This window comes from Cydia strobilella, chromosome Z (genome assembly GCF_947568885.1).
Source record: "Cydia strobilella chromosome Z, ilCydStro3.1, whole genome shotgun sequence".
In the NCBI taxonomy this organism is placed as follows: Eukaryota; Metazoa; Arthropoda; class Insecta; order Lepidoptera; family Tortricidae; genus Cydia; species Cydia strobilella.
The window spans coordinates 43,131,988-43,153,754 of record NC_086068.1 but is presented as its reverse complement, the minus strand read 5'-3'; the positions used below and the strand labels follow the sequence as shown (position 1 = coordinate 43,153,754).

At 38.1% G+C, this 21,767-nt stretch overlaps 3 protein-coding genes and 1 pseudogene across 28 annotated transcripts in view; 2 read left to right on the top strand and 2 right to left on the bottom strand.

Moving 5' to 3' along the window:
- The window catches only part of LOC134754012 (prenylated Rab acceptor protein 1), a 29,001-nt gene extending 19,997 nt beyond the window's left edge, over positions 1–9,004 (bottom strand). Inside the window, exons 1-2 of one of the 2 annotated variants that reach the window (XM_063690069.1) lie at positions 8,902–9,004; positions 8,587–8,826 (exon numbers count right to left, since the gene is read on the bottom strand). In XM_063690069.1, the coding sequence (XP_063546139.1) occupies positions 8,587–8,678 (92 nt within the window). In that variant the 5' untranslated portion in view covers positions 8,679–8,826; positions 8,902–9,004. The remainder of the gene's footprint in view (positions 1–8,586; positions 8,827–8,901) is intronic. The other variant, XM_063690070.1, reaches the window with a different exon arrangement.
- LOC134754971 (uncharacterized) overlaps positions 1–21,767 on the top strand; it is a 567,282-nt gene that overhangs the window by 467,044 nt on the left and 78,471 nt on the right.
- Positions 9,262–10,111, top strand: LOC134753768 (uncharacterized; annotated as a pseudogene).
- LOC134754821 (TLD domain-containing protein 2) overlaps positions 14,596–21,767 on the bottom strand; it is a 305,854-nt gene continuing 298,682 nt past the window's right edge. For 24 of the 25 annotated variants that reach the window (XM_063691223.1, XM_063691226.1, XM_063691222.1 and 21 more), the window contains one exon: positions 14,708–21,477. In XM_063691223.1, the coding sequence (XP_063547293.1) occupies positions 21,342–21,477 (136 nt within the window). In that variant the 3' untranslated portion in view covers positions 14,708–21,341. Of the gene's footprint in view, positions 21,478–21,767 lie in introns of all 25 variants that reach the window. The other variant, XM_063691214.1, reaches the window with a different exon arrangement.

Genomic DNA, 21,767 nt, shown 5'->3' with positions numbered 1-21,767 from the left:
TGGGTTCCTGTGTGGAACCGTTGGAGTGATTGGTGTATCACTTTGGAAGTGGCCTGAGTGCTGCTGGATGTGATGGTGGTCAGTGGATCATATGTGTTGTGGCCGGTGTGTCACAGGTGTTGAGATGTGACAAGGTATGTCGCATGCTCATATGTGTTGTGGCCGGTGTGTCACAGGTGTTGAGATGTGACAAGGTATGTCGCATGCTCATATGTGTTGTGGCCGGTGTGTCACAGGTGTTGAGATGTGACAAGGTATGTCGCATGCTCATATGTGTTGTGGCCGGTGTGTCACAGGTGTTGAGATGTGACAAGGTATGTCGCATGCTCGCATGTGTTGTGGCCGATGTGCTACAGGTATTAAGACTTTCGAGAGTTGAGATTTGATAGTTGAGACATGACATCTTTGTGACTTGTGATGGATGTGGTCGGTGTACGTAACACGTGCTGTGACTTGACAAGGTGTGCCACAGGTATTGAGACAATTGAGACATGACAGCTTTGTGACGGACGTGGCCGGTGGACCATGTGGTTACAGTGGGCGTGCCGTGTGAGAATGACTATAATAGAGCATGTGACAGTGGCATTTAGTACAAGCCATAGTGCCTGTTGACTAGTAGAGACTAGCGGAAAATATTCCGTGATGACAAAAGTGTCATATGACTTTAATGACAAGAGCACCTTTTTATGTGGTGGCCGAATGTGGTAAGGGCCATAGTGCTATTTGAGAAGTCACATAAATGTTTTAACAACTAGGTGTTATTTTAATCAACGTAACTTTTAATGAAATTGATGATGTTAGAAAGAAAATAAACTGAAACTGTTCATTGTTGCTTGTTACTTTGTACTTATGCTAGAGTTCATTCGATTCATTTCATTGATTATTTATCGTTGTACTCTTAATGATGTTCATGGCAGAATAAACTTCGTTAGTTAGGTCGGATCTTCGACGATCGTTCGTCGAAAGTTAGGTCGGATCGGTAGTGATATTAATTGCCGAATGGATCAAAGTGTTCTGTAGTGATATTAAAAGCCGAATGGATCTTAGTGATCTGTAGTGATGTTAATAGCAGAATGGATCTTAGTGATCTGTAGTGATATTAGTGGCAGAATAGCCGAACGGTAAAGTTAAATTAAAGTTTGCTGAGTTGTCATATGTGATGACAATTTAATAGCTCATTGCACACGAGGACGTGTGACAGTCAGGATCGCCGTGTCGACGCGCAGGTGATATAATTAGTAAATTCAAATAATGGTCGTATTTGCGATTTATCATAAAAGCTTGTAAGCGATGTGGATAATAAAGATCGATTAAGTACAATTACTTCAGGTGCCCGGTAAACGGGACATGTGCGAGTCCGAGCTTTGTTATTATGGTTTGATACAAAAAACTCGAAGGCGCCGGCGTCCCGCTGCGCGACTCCACTAAGACGTCCAACAAATAGAGTGTGAACTTGACACCACTTGATTTGGCGGCAATTGGCGCACTTAAAATGCCGATTGGATGTGTTCTCACGGGTTGTGTTTGGTCATTAATTATGTTAGTGAATGCAAGCCGATGAAGGGATGACATTCTATTCTGTGACTGAGCGCATGAAACACGCATCCGTGAGACTACATCTCGCCCAGTAGTCCTAACTTAGTATTTAACTCCTTTCGGAATACGCATTATGTTGTTGAGTGATCTCGCGTTATACCTAGTGTCGCGTTGAATACCTACGCCTTAAGATGTATTATCTAGTGCATCTAGCCATTCCTGAATAACCTAATACCTAAATTACGCTTCGATATATATATAAAGTTAACAATACATTAAAAAAAAAAACTATGAAAAAACCATTACATGAGACCAATTTTTCTTATCGCCCGTACAAAGGAATACTACTAGACTACCCAAAGTAGTGAGGTGGAAGTCACTCACAAATATATTAAAAAAGTTATATCGTAAAAACATGGAGGTGATATATTATTGGCCGGTACTGTATCTACTCGTAGCATCGTAAACAACTTCTTCTTTAAAAGAGCGGGTAGTTCTCATTGTTGTGCGTGACAACTCACAATGTAAAAATAACCAAGGGACAGTCTATGAACCTATCGCCAAGATGCATTCGCCAATGCAAAAATAACCAAGGGACAGTCTATGAACCTATCGCTATGGAGAAGGCTATGTTTGTGAGACTAACTGATTACTTAACTTTGTATAATATTCTATCACCAGACCAATTTGGTTTTCGAAAGGAGCGGTCAACTGAACTGGCCTGCTTCGAATTTATCAAGGACATATCAGAGGCTACTAATGACAAATTACCAGTGACATGTATATTTCTTGACATGAGCAAAGCTTTTGACTGTGTAAATCACTCGAAACTCCTTTCCAAGCTTGAATGCCTTGGTATCAGAGGTAATGTTCTAGATTGGATGAAAAGTTACCTGACCAACCGAACACAGTGCACGGAAATTGCGAGAATGGTCACAGAAGGGAACAATCTTTTAAAGTTTAGATCTCAGTGTCGTGTCAATGAGACAGGGGTGCCACAAGGAAGTAATTTAGGCCCTTTGTTGTTCTTATTATACATAAATGATCTTCCACAATCAACATCGCAAAGGTGTATAATTTTTGCCGATGATACTACCTTAATAGTAAAAGGAACTGACGTGAATACTTATGAATCGGACATAAATAAAGCATTAGCAGATGTTAATACATGGATAGAATGTAATGACCTAAATATTAATGTTAATAAAACTCTGTTTACACAATTTCATCATCATAATTCGAATTTAACTGTGAATCTAACTATTAATCTTAATAATACTCCAATTGTAGAATCTCATAGTGCCAAATTCTTAGGCATAATTATTGATGAACATTTAAACTGGAAACATCATATCGACGCAGTGTGTTCTAAACTAGCGCGATTTGTTTTTGCCCTGAGAAATATTAAAAATACAATTTCCACTCGGGCCGCGTTAGCAGCTTACTATGGATATGTGTCATCTACCCTTAATTACGGCCTGCTACTGTGGGGTAATTCTGTTGAGGTCCAGAGGGCATTTATGGTCCAGAAATATTGTATACGAGCATTGGGTGGCGTTAGATATGATGACACGTGCAGACCTCTTTTCCAAAAGTTTCACATTCTCCCCCTAGCCTGTATGTACATTTTAAAAGTATGTATTTTTACAATAAACCACCCGGAGTACTTTATAAAGCGCGAGGAAATGTTCGCAAGACAACTCCGGGCTCAGTACCAACATCTACTATACCAGCCAGCCTGTACCTCTGATATATATAGGAGAAATGCTTTTAATATGTGTGTTGTAATATACAATAACCTCCCTATAGAGCTGAGAATGTTGAAAGGGAACGTATTTAAAATAAAATTAACTGAATGGCTACATGAAGATTGCTTTTATAGTGTTAAGGATTATTTAAAATTTAAAACGTAATATTTAAAATGACAGTTTTTTTATTTGACATATGTAATTTATTTTATTTTACTTTTGACTAATATACCATAATTCTCTCATTTTTTTTAAATTTAATTTCATTGACATTGTTTTATTATTATAGTGTTTTAATGATTGCATGTTAGTAATTAATAAATGTACCTTATTGTACCATTATGTAAATATTTTGCATGTTGATGTTGTGTCGACTGAATACTGTGGCCAACTATTTTATAAGATCTGATTGTTACGTATTCAAGCAAATAAATATTCTATTCTATTCAGGGACCTAGGTAAGTCTGGGAGAAGACTGCAAATGGGCTATGTAACTCCCGACTCATTGTGACTCGCCAAAGGACAGAGGTGTACCTATCGCTAAGGCTGCCGCAAGCTAAGTGTATCTGATGCCATCGTTGCTTCTTTCGCACCTCCGAAGGAGGGGCGAATTGCCTTTCCATCCTTTCTTGGATATTTGGCGGTTTTTGTAATCGCCGCCCGTTACAACGGGCGGGTCTCTTGAGGCCCAAAAAGTGGGCTGGCATCTGAGCGGGCTCGTATGGCCCTGTTGTTATTTATGTTTGGGGCTTCCAGGTCCGCCCGGGCTGCTTAAGACCGCAACGAGGTCGTCGAAGAGGTCGGCAGCCGGGGGCGTGCGGTAGATGGGTGCTGGCACTGGCGGCGGCGTGACGCGTTTGGGGCTTCTGGGTCCGACCGGCATGCTTAAGACCTCTAGGACGAGGGCGTCGAAGGGGTCGTTGGCATCCGGGGGCGTGCAGTTGGCATCCGGGGGCGTGCAGTAGGTGGGTGCTGGTGCTGGCGGCGGCGTGGAGCGTGCGGCAGTTTCGAGGGCTGGTGCCGGAGCTGTTGACGGTGTCTGGGCAGACGTCGTTTGAGTTGACGCTGTTTTCATGGTGGCAGTCTTGATTTTGGGCTTCATTTTCGCAGCGGTTCCGGGCTCCTTCGCCGGCTGCGGTCGTACCACCCCCCTTTGGGTGGGGGGGTTTGCCGGCGCCATCAGTGTTGAAGGCGCCGACTCTTCCACCGTGGGCTTGGCGACCGTGGCGTTGGTGATGGGGCCCGGGCGCGACGGGGCCGAGAAGTAAGATTTCCCGGCCTTCCATAGGCGGTAGGCCCTCTTGAAAGCAGGGCAGTTCCTGTGGTTTCCTGGGTGCGGTCCCCTACAGTTCCTGCATGTGGCTTCTATTTCCAATGGTCTCGTGCACTGGACGGCCCAGTGCGGTTCAGCGCAGCGGACGCAGGCCAGTTGTCGGTGGCAGCCGTGAGATGAGTGGCCAAATCCTTGGCAGCGGTGGCACTGCGCGGGCCCCTTCTTCCCGCGTCGGACCCAGACACCCCGTAGATGCCCACGTGGTCCCGGGCAGTCCCCGCGAGCTGAACGAAGTAGATGCAGCCCGGGCGTCCCGCTCTCGCGTTGATCTCCTTAACATATTCTACGGGGTGGCCCAGCTTCTCCAGGGCGGTCTTTACTTCCTCTGAAGGAGTGTTGATGGGGAGGCCTCTAACGGCCACTTTGAGCCGCTTCTCACTCTCCAGGTGTATCTGATGCGGCGCGGACGCGGCTTTTATTCGGTCCGGTCGGCGATCGTCGTGCGCGCTCGGTGCTCCTCGGTGGCTGGCCGGTGTGACGCAGTACTGTGCGAGCGAGAAAGTATTCGAGCCCGCGCGCCGTGAGAATTTGTATTGTTACAATAGTACATTTCGATGCTAGTGCGGAAAGTAAGTCATTACTTCACGAGTACCGAGATAGGTAACTTGGCAAGACTCGGGACGAGTGAAGAATGACATTTCCGCACGTGTATCGAACGACGTTTTTTAATACAGTTGCAAAAAATAAAAAAAACAACAAGTGAGGAATAAAAACAACAAGTAAGGAATAAAAACTTTGGAAACTTAAAAAAAAAAAAAGTTATTTCAAGCAAAAAGTACATTCGTACACCCATATCAAGATACAATTTAAAAGTTAAAGCGCCAAAAGAAGTAGTACTTAAATTTTGCTTGTCTAAAAATATTCTTGAGTACTAAATATTCGATTTTATGGAAATTTTGTACGACAGACCAGTGTAAGACCTAATGTTTCTTGAAGAAATGTTATCATTAACATTAACTGTATCGACTAGTAGAATAAAATATGGAGTGTTTATTGTTTGAAAATTTTAGTCGGTTCGATTCCCAGGCGAGACAAGTGAATTTCAAAAAACTTTTGAATGCAGTTTTGTTTCTTTATAAAAATAAAATGAGCTAACTTAAGGTTTTAAGGCACTTTCCCTTCAGGGCCCATAAAAAATTTCCACACTGTATATACAGAGCACGTCTTATTCTCAACTGTTAGACTTTAGACTAATATAACTTGATCCCAAGTTTCCTTACAATTATACGTAATCGAGGGCCAGGTTCATACTGGTTTCATGTCGCGATGCGCTCGCTGACAAATACCAAGCGGTACGAATTGCTGACATTTGCGTCTTTTCACTCTCACAGCTCCCGCTACTAAAAGCATCGGATGACAGGATCGTTGAAAAGGGACAAACATATCGTTTGACGTTACGTTACTCTTCTCGTGAATTGTCAAAATTTAAAATTCGAAATTAGCTTTATAATTTGTCCGGGCGGCTATTCGAAGTTTAACTAAGTGGACGGTCCTTACTAACCAGTAAGATTCAAATCAAGCATAATAGATAGTTGTAAGACTTCAAGGGTCTACTTATATCTGACACAGCATCCAGTATTCTAAACGTTTTGTGAATAGATATAAAAATTTGACAGCTATCGTTTTTCATATAAAGACAGACACTTAATGCATTGAACTATTGAACCTTAACGCAATGCCATCAGCCATAAGGTATACTTTCCTAATATACCTTGAAGCTAATTCGAACTTTGTTATTAAAGATGTAATTTTTTTAATTTGCGCGTGCGTTTCGTACTAGTTAAAATGTTTTGGTGCGAGCGAGACGGTCGGGCGAATGATAACAAAATGATATATTATTGACATCTTAAATAAAGTTTGAATTGGCCTCTGTGAATGCCTGGAAATACCGCATACTTTTTTAATTTTTTATGCTGGAAATTGATTTAATTATCGAGAGAAAAATGAACATGTTATTCTTCCATAACTTGTGCAGTTACTGGCAAAAAACTAGAAATGTCCATTAATTGTGCAGAACATTATTTGCTGTTTGTTTCCAAAATCTTGCTGCTATTCTACAAATATAGTAGTGACTCGGGAGATTTTTAAACATGATCGATACAACTACTTCATAACCACCATAGTAAACTTTTCTCTCGGTGTGGGAGTTCCTCGGTCATGAAAAACTTACAAAATAATAATTTGTTTCAATAAATCTATAATTTACATTATTGTCGAGAGATATTCTGACCGTGTAGTCGTATAAGCTTCATAACCCATTCTACGAAATATATCTTATGTGGGAATTATTGTTTAAGTAGTATAAAAGATTTAAAAAAAAGTTTTATTTCTCAAAAATGGTAACTGATATCAAGTTGTTACTTTACAGACGGGTATTCAATATGAAATAGAATTCACCCATGTAGAAAAATTTGAGTGTGCATTTAATGTAACTTAAACTTTATATTGACTCCACTATCTGTATATTCTTGGCTTAGGTGCTTACTCAATGTTCAGCATTAATGTGGTGTAGTTTACTCGGGGCGAAAAAATGGGTAGGTTGCTGAATCATATTACTGCCACAATCAAAACTTGCGGATTAACAACATAAATGCAAATTAAACCAAAAAGACTTCATAAGTATGAACATTTCTAGTTTACATTTTTTTGACGGCAGCTGTCATGCTCGTGCATGGGGGCTGCGCATTGGAATTTGGAACTCGGGCTTCCACGGAGAACAATTATTTGTAATACATTGTCTATTAACTTAATAGAATCACACTGAATGGAAGAAAAAATGCCAGTGATTGCTATTTACGTGGCTTATTAAGCAGTAAAAAGATTTATTTATTTATTTATAGGCACATAACTTATAGAACTGTTTTTTTTTTTTTCAGAATTTTACACCCAGTAGTTTCGGGGATAAGGGGGGGGAATTGATAATTTTTTGCCTATTTTCTTAATCAATTTCTAATCTTTTTACCTCAGCATAATAAAAAAAACCATAGGGGTTGGATCAAAGACTACGTAATTAAGTCCAACTCATGCTTGACTGCACATTTCTAATAGGTTTTCCTGTCATCTATAGGTACAGTACAGAACTATTTTGTACATAAAAAAAAAAATTGACACTAGTTTTGGAGATAAAGGTGGGGAATGGTCATTTTTTGGCTTTTATCATAAATAATTTCAAAACTAATTATGTTAAAATTACCATAAATATATATGTATTTGTAATTCTCACAGTGAGCTATTTCATTTGATATGTAACTTTCTTTTAATGTTTTATTTGTTGGCCCCCATGTTTAAAATTCATTCGTTTGCGTTACATGCCCGTCTTTGGGTCACAAACTTACATACATGTACCAAATTGAAACTTAATTGGTCAAGTAGTTTCGGAGAAAACATTATATAAAAAACTGTAGGGGGTCAGGTCAAAGACTAAAAAATTAAGTCCGACTCATGCTTGACCGCACATTTCTAATAGGTTTTCCTGTCATTTATAGGTAAAGAACTATTTTGTGTATTTTTTTAAAAATTTTAGACCCAGTAGTTTCGGAGATAAGGGGGGGGGAATGGTCATTTATTTCCTATTTTCTTAAATAATTTCAAAACTAATTATTTTACATTTATAAAAAAAAATATTTGAGATTCTCATTGAGCTCTTTCATTTGATATATAACATGATATAGTTTGAAACTTACATATGTGTACCAAATTTCAAAGTAATTGGTCCAGTAGTTACGGAGAAAATAGGCTGTGACAGAAGGACAGATCCTATAAGGGTTTCGTTTTTTCCTTTTGAGGTATGGAACCCTAAAAGTGTATTGTTTACCAAATGCAGCAATTATACTAATTTATCAAATGAAAAAAATAGAGACAAACACTACAAAACTAGTACCAATTATGAATGAGATGATAAGCAAACCATAAAATTTCCGTTACAAGCGTGAACAACACAGCACACGCAGTAAAAATTTGAAAACTTACAGTTCCATGTCATTCACATACTTATGAAATCCTTTCTTTTCAGTCGCTGCGTTCATTTCCCCGGATAGGTCGATATTCACATTCTCGGACATTGTGAAGCACTTGTAGAAATCTATGTATTTGCGTTAGACCAAATTGGAATTTTCCGAACACATCAACACGCAATAAAATTTGCGCGACTACTACAATGCGATTGCGGTTCTTGATTAGGAATGCAAGATTATAAAAAAACACCAATCCCTATAACAAGTAACGCACCGTTAAATCACAGATGTTGTATCGTTCATATACATTTATTGTGAATTTAAATATTACCAAAATATTGTCTACTTGGCTCGTTAGATGATGATTTTCCTTCCGTTCCGTCCCTTGGCCCCTCTTTCCGTATTTTGACTTTACAACCAGTGTTGCCAGAGCCCTTCCAGCTTATGTACGTCCGTACCACAGATTATTAACTAGTCTAGTTACAGTTACTTAATCTGATGCCGACGGCGCTAGCTTCCATGTATAAGGTACCCTCCTTTTAAGTTTCGCCCCTATAATAGTATATATATGGGTCATTAGTCATTACGGTCATTCGTTTCATTATTTATTTCTATACTCGGATTACGCGGATCAGAAAGGTGTATAATTCCAGAAAACGGAGCCATTTACGTCATTTATATCAAAGTGAGTGAATGCTAATATACATTAGGTATTATATTTACAATGAACCCAACTTATGTTTTGATTTTCGTGTGTACATTGATAGTAGAAATAGTTACAATCTTAGGTACGATCATTTTGATTGAGCCTAACCCTCAACTGTCCCTGGAAGCCGTTGGTAAAAACTCTACAGGTAAGTTTTAGTTACACTACGTTTTTATGGCACTGGAATAATTAGTGGTGCTGGTGATTAAGTTGATCTATAATTTCAGGTTCGCAAAACCCAGAAAATATTTTGTGTAGAAGCTGTGGCAGTCAAACGTCTTCGGCTAATTTCATAATATCCAAATTAAGCCCGTCCTCTCACTATGCATTCAAAGACACATTGTTCAATAGAGAAATGGTTCTTGTAAAAGTTGTATCACGATATCATTTTTCAATTCCCTGTAATAACTACAACTCAATCTACATGCCAAGGTTTTGGGGAGGTATGTAAGTCGGTTATCATTATCACACAATCTTATTTAAAATTATTTAATCAAACATTGGTCACTGATACAAAAAACAAGAGATCTTTCATTTGGTTCAAAATAGTAAAGGAGTAATGGACCAGTAAATTTGTGTATTCCTAACTTTTTAATGATATTATATTATAGAAGTTCCTCTATTTTGTATATTACAGTGGCAGGTTGATAGTTCATGGTTCCCTAGATATCGCTGGAAGCTCTGCATTTGCCCTGATTGTGGAGAATTTGTAGGCTGAATATTCACATCTATTAATCCTGGAAGTCCTAAATCACTAAATGATGTTTTCTGTTTAGTTCTGACATCAGTGATTGGAGAATCTTGTAACTATAATTTTGAAAGGGTTTTTGTGTGAACTTGTGTTGTTTCTTCTGAATGGGATTGTCAGTCACAATCCACAAATAGCTAAACATTATAATTATTTTTGCTTATTAGTAGATATACAACCAGGAAAACATGTTGTTTGCTTTTTGTGTTGTTGTTTACCAAATTTGTTGACCCTATTTTGCAGTTGTATGTCCATTTGATCTTGTTTCGTTGTTTCATTCATGGATATATTATATCAGACTGGTAGGTAGGTTTACTACATGTTATGTGAATGTAGATAACAGATAGGTATGTTGTTTTATGTCCTTTTGATCTCATTTGATTCATGTATACATCAGGCTGGTCATTTTACCATGAACTATGAGAATGTAGGGAACTAATTGTGTTGTCTGTCGGTTGATCACATTTGATTCATGGATTTATCAGACCACTAATGCAGGATACCACTGCAGATTTTCATAACATTGTCAAATTAAAAACTAAATTAAACATATTACTGTTTAACCAACTTAACTCCATAGATAAACCTGATAAACCATGACATGAGCCACATTCAGAGCATGAGAAATGAAAAAAAATACTACCACAGTAGTCATTGTATTGAAATAAAAACCTGCATAACAATAACTACTACACCTAAAGGATGCCTAAAGGTCTACTGCAAGCATTGATATTTTGGTTTCCATCGGTTTCTCAATCGCTCTTGCTTATTCAAGCGATATTTCGAAAACGAAGTGTTCCGCGGTTACATCAGCCCTAAACATAAGCCGCATATCAGGCACAACACAACAAACAACCTTTACTGTCAAATATATAACAAAACTAATTCAATTTTTTTTACAGCTATAGATTCATTGGTCAAGTTTCCTGCTGACTTCTAAGGACCATGGCTACCTCGGACTATTTATCTGATCAAGACAAACAATTTTTGGCCAATTGCGAGGAAGAACTAAAAGATAGATATACAGAAAATGATGAAGCATTTATGAAGGTTTTTAAAGCGGAGCCGAGTCCACCGCCTATAATAGAATCGTGGTGGGTGCCGAATAGCAGCTGGCGGCGAAACGACCGGCGCTACGACCGGCGCTTAAACCGCCGCAGCCGGCCGTACTCGCTCGACGGGCGCGACCACGGCCGCGGCCGTGGCCGCCACGACCACTCCCGCTCCTACGACGACAGGAGCTACGGTCACCACAGCAATCGCCCACGCCATTACTAGCTCACTTTTGTTTTAATCATTCATAAATGTTCGTCCATAAGTATATTATGTAGGTAATACTGAATAAAACAAATAAATATTGTAGGACAATTTTATTATTAGTAATAGTAGTCTTTATTTCCTGCTTCTTTTTTTACAATTACATAAATTTCAATTATTATTGGTTTATTATTTGCATGTCGCTTGAGCGGAAAAGGCCTCCCCAGTTTTTCCCATTCCTTCCTATCCTGTGCTGTTCTCCACCAGTATCTGTCGAAGTTCACTAGCTCGTCACTCCATCTTTTATTTGGTCTTTCTTGTTTTCTCGCTATTCCTATTGGTGACCATTCTGTGACACGTTTAGTCCACCGGTTATCCGTTGTTCGACATATATGGCCAGCCCAGGCCCATTTGCTCTTTTTTATTGCGTATATTGTATCTTTACTCCAGTTTTCTCTCTTATGACTTCGTTTCTGATTCTGTCCTTAATTTTAATTTTTAACATTGACCGTTCCATAGCTCTTTGACAGATTTTCAGTTTATGAATATGTTTCTCAATGGGGCTCCAGGTTTGGGCACCGTAAGTTAAGGTAGGTAGGACAGCAGTATCAAATACCTTTTTCTTTATGGCCATCGACATATCACTCTTTAGAATTGGTTTTAGAGACCAATATTTTCGCCACGCTCTACTAATCCTGTAGTCTACTTCGTTGTCGAGTCTGTTTTTGAAGGAAACTAGTTGTCCCAGGTATGTGAAGTCTTCAACATATTCCATATTGTTTCTTCCGTGCTTTATTAGTATTTTATCTCCATTAGTAATGATTTTGCATTTTTTCATGTTCATTGCTAAACCTGCTTCCTTGCATGCTGTGTCAAATTCTGAAATCATTTCTTCTAGTATGTTCGGTTTTTCGGCAACAATTATGACGTCATCCGCAAACCTTAGGTTATGTACTTCCCATTAATATTTATTCCTTTGTTTTCCCATTCCAGTACTCTAAATATGGCCTCCAGGCATGCATTGAACAGTGTCGGAGAGATAGGGTCTCCTTACTGTACGCCTTTTTGCAACCAGAATGGTTCGCCGTATTTATCTGGTTTTTTTCTCGCCTTGCTATGTTGGTATATCTGTTTTAGTATGTTAACATATTTTACCTCTAGGCCTTGATCTTCTAGTGTTTTGAATAAAAATTGATGGTCTATCGAGTCGAAGGCCTTTGTAAAATCTATAAACGCAATCTATCTTTATCTATCTTTATTTTTGTATTCTGTGCTTTTTTCTATAAGTTGGTTAAGCGTATGTAGATGGTCCATTGTACTGTAATTTGACCGGAATCCAGCTTGTTCCACTGGCTGGTGTTCTTCTAATGTGTTTTGTATTCTTTTGGTCATCACTGTCATGAACAGTTTATAGACGCAGGATATGATACTTATAGGTCTGTAGTTGTCTAGATTGTCTTTATTTCCTTTTTTATGTAGGATAGAGAGGTTGGAGATATTCCATTGTTCGGTTATGATTTCGTTCTTTATTATTTCGTTGAACATGTTAGTAATGACTTTGTGTAGTTCGTAGCTTGAGTATTTTAGAATTTCGCTGCAAATCCCATCTGGTCCTATCGCTTTCTCGGTTTTAAGTTTCTTTATTGCTGATGATATTTCATCCGTGAGAAATGGCTCCACTTCATTACATGTTTTCCTATTATATATTGTTGGGTCGTATTGTTTATTTAAGTATAGCTGTCTAAAGAAGTCTGTTGCGGTGTCAACTATCTCTTTTCTGCTTTCGGATTTCTTACTGTTATGTTTTATGCTAGCAATGAGTTCTTTCCCTAGTGTCATTTTCCTTTCTGCTCCTTTTACAGCGCATTTAGAAGTCAGTAGCTCTTCTACTTCTTTCATTTTTTGATTTTCAATATCTCTCTGTTAGTTTTCTTATTCTTCTATTTACTGCTTTTATTCTGTTTTTGTCAGCCCTGGTTTTCTTTTCTTTTTCTTGCAATTGTGTCTTCAGTTCTAAGAATCTTCTTGTTTCGCTGGAGTATATGTTTATGTCTTTTTTCTCTTTTATTTTAGTTGACTGTTGTATACCCTTTTTCAATGCTTCTTCAATCTTGTTGTATTTTTCCTGTACTGTCTCGCAGCCTTTAACATCGATGTCTGTAAATAAGTTTTCTGTTGCATTGTACACTGCGCCTGCGGAGTCACTTTGTATGCGTTGTTGTCGTTGGATGATCTTTCTTCGGTTTTGGTTTGTATTTATTATTATTTCGACTGGTCTGTGATCTGATATAAAGTTAATGTTTCTTATCACTGATGTGTCCTGTACATTGTGTTTGTTCTTAATTAAGAAGAAATCTATTTGGGCTTCATTTATTTGGTTAGGGTGTGCCCAAGTCCATCTTCTGTTTGGTCTTTTATTGAAAAGAGTGTTTCCTACTTTGAGATTCAATTTCCGTGCCAGGTTTATTAGTCCATCTCCTCTTTTATTTCTTGTGCCAAAATTGTATGGTCCTAGTATATCCTCTTCACCCAGTTGTCGGAGTCCAATATGACTATTGAAATCGCCCATGATGTATTTATTATTTGCTTTGCTACTCCAGTAAGCGGATTCGATCTGCATCATGAAAGAGTCCACTTCCAGGTCTGAGGCACTGCTGGTGGGTGCATACGCTTGAATGAAAGTATAGGTTCTCTTATTTATTGCCAGATCTACGGTTATTATTCTGTCAGATATATGGGATATCCTTGTGATGTGCGGTTTGATTTCTTTGTTTATCAGAAATCCCACTCCGTGTAGTCCTTTTTGTGCTCCATAATAATAAAATAGATGTCCGGATTGTAATTCCATTAGACTCTCTCCTTCTCGTCTTACTTTGCTTAGTCCTATTATATGCCATTCCAAATTTTCTAAACTAATCTCGAGTTCTTGTAGCATGTAATTATGCATGAGTGTGCGGACGTTGTATGTCCACACATGTAGTTTTGAATTGCTCTGGGTATTTTTTGGGGGGATTTGGTCGTTGGTAGTCGCCAGACTGACCAGGATACCTGGCGACTGATTTTATTATTATTACACACAAATCAACCTTGCCCCACATCAGTAAGCTCAATATCAATAAGGCTTGTGCTGTGGGGTTGTAGACGACGATATTGTGTATAGAAATAGAAAACTTCCATAAATCAGGAAGAAATATATGTTTGTATGACACAAATAATTTGAATCTGCGACCTTCTGCTTCGGAGGGTCACTAGGGTAAGAGGTCGTTAAAATCTGTTAACAATTTTATTGTTGTATATGTACAAAAAAAAACTAGTTTTTCTCAAAATAATATATTCTCAATTATTATGGCTTTGCTTTAACAACTTATAAATAACATAATCATCACAAAAAATATGCAACTACAATAATCTTATAGTGAAACTCAGTGAATAAATAAATATATTTAAATTTGTCACAGCTACTCAACAAGTCTAATTATTTATAAATTTGTAACAATAATAACTTATGCAGACACCCTCAAAACAATGTGCTGTCTCTGTATATGAAGACTGCACGGTGCACGTGCACGCGGCCGGCGCGGGTGGCAGCGCCAGCGCCGTCGGTGCAGCAACCGGTACATATTAACAATGTGCTCTCTCTGTATATGAAGACTGCACGGTGCACGTGCACGCGGCCGGCGCGGGTGGAAGCGCCAGCGCCGTAGGTGCAGCAACCGGTATATATTAACAATGTGCTCTCTCTGTATATGAAGACTGCGCGGTGCACGTGCACGCGGCCGGCGCGGGTGGCAGCGCCAGCGCCGTGGGTGCAGCAACCGGTATATATTAACGATGTGCTCTCTCTGAATATGAAGACTGCACGGTGCACGTGCACGCGGCCGGCGCGGGTGGCAGCGCCAGCGCCGTGGGTGCAGCAACCGGTATATATTAACAATGTGCTCTCTCTGTATATGAAGACTGCACGGTGCACGTGCACGCGGCCAGCGCGGGTGGCAGCGCCAGCGCCGTGGGTGCAGCAACCGGTATGCATATATTAAATATTGCATTTATGCGATATTATTGCTTCTGATAGGACTAAAGTATTTCATTATGCCTGCACATTGCTACAAAATATTCCAGCACAATATATTTACTACTATTACATAGGTAATCACAATAATATTATTTTGCGTGGCTTCTCGCATAATATAACTCCAATAATCTCAAAAAGGAATAGTCTGTAATATACATGAAAAGCGTACAAGTTAGTGTGAGAGGTGGCTCGACGAGTCGGCGCGGCGCCGGCGGCGCTCGGAGCGCACTTACTCGTACTCCACAAAAGTGATGCTCTACGACCAGATAAATCTGAGTAACATCATGCTAAGAGACACGATTACTAAGCACAATGACGATTATATTCATCAAGCCCTCTAATATAACTATTTTTTACTAATTTAACATTAAATATCGGCTACTCATTTCTGTACTGAAGCGTTCATGAACAAAAATAATTGTTTACACTCTGATATAACAAATTTTACTTCTAGCCTAAGTCAACATATTATAATGAATGAAACAAGCTTGTGAACTGTTCTTTAGAATAAACTTAATTACCTGTTCACCGTTAGTACAGTGACCACAAACCACAAGCCAAAGTAGGCAATAAAATCAAAGAACAGTAATGCTCACTAATATAATAATTATTATGACTCGTAATGATGAAAAATAAACATAAAACCAGGACACGAAAATCTTTGTTAAAATAATAAAAACGGGAAAGGTGCTACAGTTATTACTTATAAAGGCATATGTAATAGACATTCAGATATGTTATATTGTTCAAGACTCTTGAAGTATACTGAACTGCACATTCTTAACTTTTACCAGCCTCGGAGTTAGTTAAATAATTTGATTCCTTCCTGTCGTTCTTACGAGCATCACCCAACTAACATTAGGCGCTAAATATAAGGGGTAAAAGAAATCTATATAAGCGTATGATTACTCCTGAGGTTCTATTGATGTTCTAAAAATAGGAGTTATAGCAGGCTATAACCCCGTGGTACCCTCGGATTGGGCACATATTTTTATCACCTTAGGTTGCAAAACGGCGCTACAATAGGGTTAGAGGTAGAATGGCGCTATAGTTGTGCTATAATAGCGTTGATTAAGTACTTAAGAGTTAAAGGGGGTGCCAAATAATCACTTATTTGGCACCCCCTTTAACTAATAGTCACCATTTGAGTAGTAGTATAGGTTTATATAGATGATACTTTTAGCTTTATATGGTATATTAGAATTTCTGGTCGATATTTGTAACACTCAAGAAGGTACTTGCACATTATTTTCCTTTGTCACTATCTTCTTTGGTTGCAGATATTTCAATTTTTGTATTATTGTTCGTAAGCTTATCTTGCGACAGCGTGAAGTGGATCTAGGGTAAAACCTCCAGTGAATGAACACTTAAGCATTTTTTCAACTTAAAAAAATATTTCTGAGTATTTATTAATAATTGTAATAATTAAATGCAATTTAATCAATCCTCATTTATGGAGAAGAATATAATTTCTACGATTTTTTATTACTTTTCTAGTTATTGAGTTATAGATGAGTTTATCAAAAAGTACCCAAAAACCTAGTGAATGAACAAAAAAACTAATGAATGAACACAGTAAAACCCAGTGAATGAACATTATTTAAATCTTTTTAATCAGCATTGAAAAACACTTTTAACCCAGATCTATTCCCGATAAAACCGGAAACATCAAAAACTAGAAGCCAATATAAAAACAAATTACTCCTACCAAAATCTATCTTGGCTATCTTCAAAAATGGGCCACAATATAATTGTATTTCAATTTTCAATAAAATTCCGGACACTATCAAACTTGAACCAAGTGACAAATTATTTAAAACGAAATTAAAAGACATGTTAATTCACAAATGCTATTACCCAATTGAGGAATTTTTAAATGATGAAAAGTTGACGAAGTAAAATAGCGCAAATACTTATAATAAGAATTTAAAATACTTTAATTTATTTATTGTGACATTGAATTCTATTTTTTATGATTACCTTATTTTTTTTTATTTTACTTTTACAATTGCCAAAATGTATGGAATGTTATTTAATTTTTTATCATTTATCACTTTTACAATGTTATTATTCGATTATTATTATTATCTTATTTTTTTATTTCTTTACACAAATTACGTTAGATATATTATAATGAAATGTTTTAATAGGTATTAGATAGTTCATATTTTTTTATCCCCTCCATATTGATTTCAAATAGATTAGAATGTAATAAAATGACGGTTATTCGCCGATAACACAGAAACCTGTTACATATTAATAAGAAAAAGGGAATCAATCTTTAAAACAAGAAACAACGTGTATACTTTGATGAAAAAAGGTCAAACTCAGCAAATAATGCTTAAAATAATAAACTTTTAATTGCATTGTTCGTGGATACAGTTTTCATACATAGAATTAGTAGAAATCTAATAAATGAACAAGCCAAATTTTGTATTGTTCATACATAGGCATGAACAATCTAGTAAATGAACTATAGAAATTTGGTTTGTTCCAATACTGGCTGAATGAATTAGAATCGTTTTCTATGCAGAATCACAAAAAACAAGCTCAATACCATTTCATTTACGCATAAATTAAAAAAAAAATTTAGACGACACCAGTAAATGAACGGGGTTTCAGAACATTTGATAAGCCAGTAATAGAACTATAAAAAATAAATTACTTAATCGTATAATACGCCGACAAAGTGTACATTTATAGAAGGTTTAACTCTTAATCTACCCAAATACCTAAACTTTGTACAGGTAAACATTAAATATGCACTTCATATGTTGCTCCAAACGTACACTGTTCTTATCTGGGATCTAATTTTTCCATACAAAATTTCAAAACCAGAAACCAGTAAACTTCAATCGCCAGTCACATTCAAACTGGTCGAAAATAAATTTATCACGGGTTGCCATTGCATAGGAAATAGAGTTGTTAATAAGAAAAAAAAAACGAGAAATGGTAGAAATTGCTATACTTATTTCTTATTTTAGACAAAAACGTGATTTTGTTCATTCACTGGGGGGTGTTCATTCACTGGAGGGTTTACCCTAATGGCGGATAAATACAATGAAATATTATTATAGTGCATTGGTACCATCGTTATCTGCAGTGGCGTAGCTAGGCGTGGGCGAAGTGGGTCGTCGCCCACGGCCTTGCGCCCCAAGGGGGGCCTAGGCTCCTTCGCACTCAGTGACAGAAATGGGCCTCGCTAATGCGATTTCGCACACGGCTAGATTAGTTCACGCTACGCCGCTGGTTATCTGCAGATTTATGACGGCGAAATTAATTACACTGTTAATTACTATATGTATTATTAACAACATTTTGAAGGGGCTCTGATCCCTGGTATATTTATCAAAATGTAATAGTTTTATAATTGTGGTCCACCGTATTTAATTTTCGAAAAATTCAACAATATTCGTGAAGTCCCTTCTATGTATAGCAATACTAACATTAGGTCAATATTTAGTGAAGCTATGCATTTTTATTCAGTATTTACATTCTAATTTGATTTGCTCATTGATTCATCAGTGATCTTAACATGGCGTTATAGGCTTAGCTTAGCTTGTAAGTTAGTCTCTAATAATAATAAATTTATTGCTTTCACATTGGTATTACAGATGTTCTTAATCGATAATGTATCACAACATGACACCCTCTAAGGGTATTGCAATTTTATCTATCTACTCTAAACTGTATTAAGATGTATTAAGGTACTGGATAACGCTCGTCTGCGACTACATGTTCTATAATAGCGACTAATAACTTCTCTATTCAACTGTTAGTGATACAAGGGAGTTAAGTAACGTTTGCGACACAAGGAGCTATAAAAGACTTTATCGCTTGTTTAGAACCTTAAGTGCAAATTGCAGCTGCATATAACTCATATAGATGTAACCTTTCAAGTGACATACGTCATTTTACTCATTTTTGAGTTGAAGGAATTTCGATTTTATTTTAATTAAATTTCGAATTTAAATGACGTTAATCGTCCGCGAGGCGGTTCCTGCCACTTCAAGGGTTAAAGTTGTAGAATTCACTTTGAGCTATAACACTAGCTGCTTAGCATGCATTAGTGGCTAAAATAGCTACTGTGACTCTTAAAGCTATAGTATGAACCTCTTAAACACTATTATGTCACCTCAGCCTGTAGGCTAAGACTATGCAGCTATTGTACCGTCGTTCTACGTCTTAAGGTTATAAAATAGGTGCTAAGTGTCGCCTAATTGTTTGTTGGGCAGTTAACATTACTCTCCTACCGGGAATAAATCTTCTCTCTCGGGGAGGTCGAGTGTGCGGGAACGTCACGTTCCAACTCGTTGGTTTGTATTACAATGAAATTTGACGGCAACACTGTACTGGTTGTCTTTTAAAATATGAATTTTGCGACTGGACTGGTCCCAGAGAATACACTTATGAATAGAAGAATTGAGAATGTGCAGTACGCCGACTTGTGGGGTCAGTTAAAATAAACGGCTGTTGATTAACGAAGCCGTGAGATCGACCACTTGACAGGACTGTTTCCAGACTGACAACTCACTAAAAGCTACTGATGCAGTAATTATAACTTATTTTAGAAAGTTGATGGTATTTTTAGAAATGTAGTGATGACGAGAATATTAGTTATATACGGTAGGTTGTTCTAGGTTTATCTATTCTGAGAAGGCGATATAATCGAATTTAAACTGTTGTGAGACATACTAACATTAAATCATTTTACGCAATACACGGTCGTCGTGAACGCTGCTCGCACTATTACTGCTTGAGAAAGGAGACCTAGGCTCTCCGAAACATGTCGCGCGAGTGACTAAAACAAGTGAGTCTAAACCGTAAAATGATTTAATTTTAAGGCGATATAATTGAGAAATAACTCTAGTAAATAAATATTCAAGAGCAATATGCTCAGAAAAGGGGCTAACCACAGGAGTGGTCATTCTGTGCTCACAATTATGTATAAAATAAGTATATATATATATATGTATTATTATACTTTTATGTATTATATTTTATAACAAAATTGTTTCAGTACAGATCCACCGAGAACCAATGATATTAATCGGTCCGAGTTGTATAAATCAAGAGTGAATATCCCAATGGACTGCAAAGTTGTAGCCACAAAGGCACATAATATGTCTTGTGGCAGTGCAGGCAGCAATAGGCAGTGCCTGTATCAGAGAGCAACGCTCATCAATTGAAGTAGCTTGTGCTCAGCAATATAAACTATCGGAATCGTCCGTGAGTCCAGGCAACTCTAAATTGTAATTGTACCGTCACTGTATGCTACCAGCAAGCCCTTTCATAATTCCCGTAACACCTCACTAAAACGGCTGTTCCTTAGTTATAAACTTGCTACATAACATTATACATTGATTTTATCGTAACAAATACGTTTTTAATATTTTCTTAATAACAATGCACAATAGTAGGTAATTGTATGAATTGACACGTAATCAGTATTGGGCTGGTGACTGGTGGCGGTGCGTCCGGCGGACTCGGTCGCGCCGCACGCGAAATATTCGACCCCAGAGCTCTGCTCGCGCTAGCAGCTCTGCCATCTTCTACAAACCGTCAACTTAGATACGAGTGACAATTGACTAGGATTAAGCATTTGCTCTACTCGCGAGAGGTCGCCCGCGCCCGGCTCCGGGTCGACACTCCATCTGAACACGCCACTAAATTCGAAGAGAATCAAAACATTGGTCAGGTTTACTTTAGTACATTTGACTAGAAATGCGCTTAGAAGTTTCGATATATTGTCTTCGTTGCGGCCTATCGATGTCATTCTACGCCAATCGAGTCACGATGCGAGTACAAAATCATTCTCAGACTCATCGGTACTACAGTCGAAAAGACTGACTTGTAAAAATGTCAAATCTTTATAGCAAATTTCATAAGATAGTCTAAAGCTTATGTGGTGAAGTATGAGTGGAGCGGCGTGGCGGCGACGGAGGCTCGGGCGCGGCGGAGGAGGCAGCGGCGGCGGCAGCGCGCCGCTCAGATGAAGGTCCAGCACTCCATGATTTTGACTATGAAGTCCTCGCGCGTGGTCAGCGGCTCGTTGCCGTACGTGGTGCAGCGCTGTGTGCGGCCCAGGTACAGGTCTCCGTCCAGCCACAGCCCGAACTTGCCGCTGCAAATCAACATTTCATTTTAATTCATCCATTACAAAGCAAAAACTTTTTTAAGCTTATGGCGTTATTCGTAAACGTTTGTCAAATCTAACAAACCGTTGATAATCGTTTGTCTCTGTCTGTCATTTTGTTTGCTAGAAAGACAAAATTTAACAAAGGATGTAAGAGGTTGCTAAATTTTAAGAATAAGGGGGTTAAACTTTAAGTTTGGGTTATAGTTTAATCTTCTGTACATATACATATATAAATGCGTGTGTCCTGACTGACTGACTCATCAACGCAGAGCCGA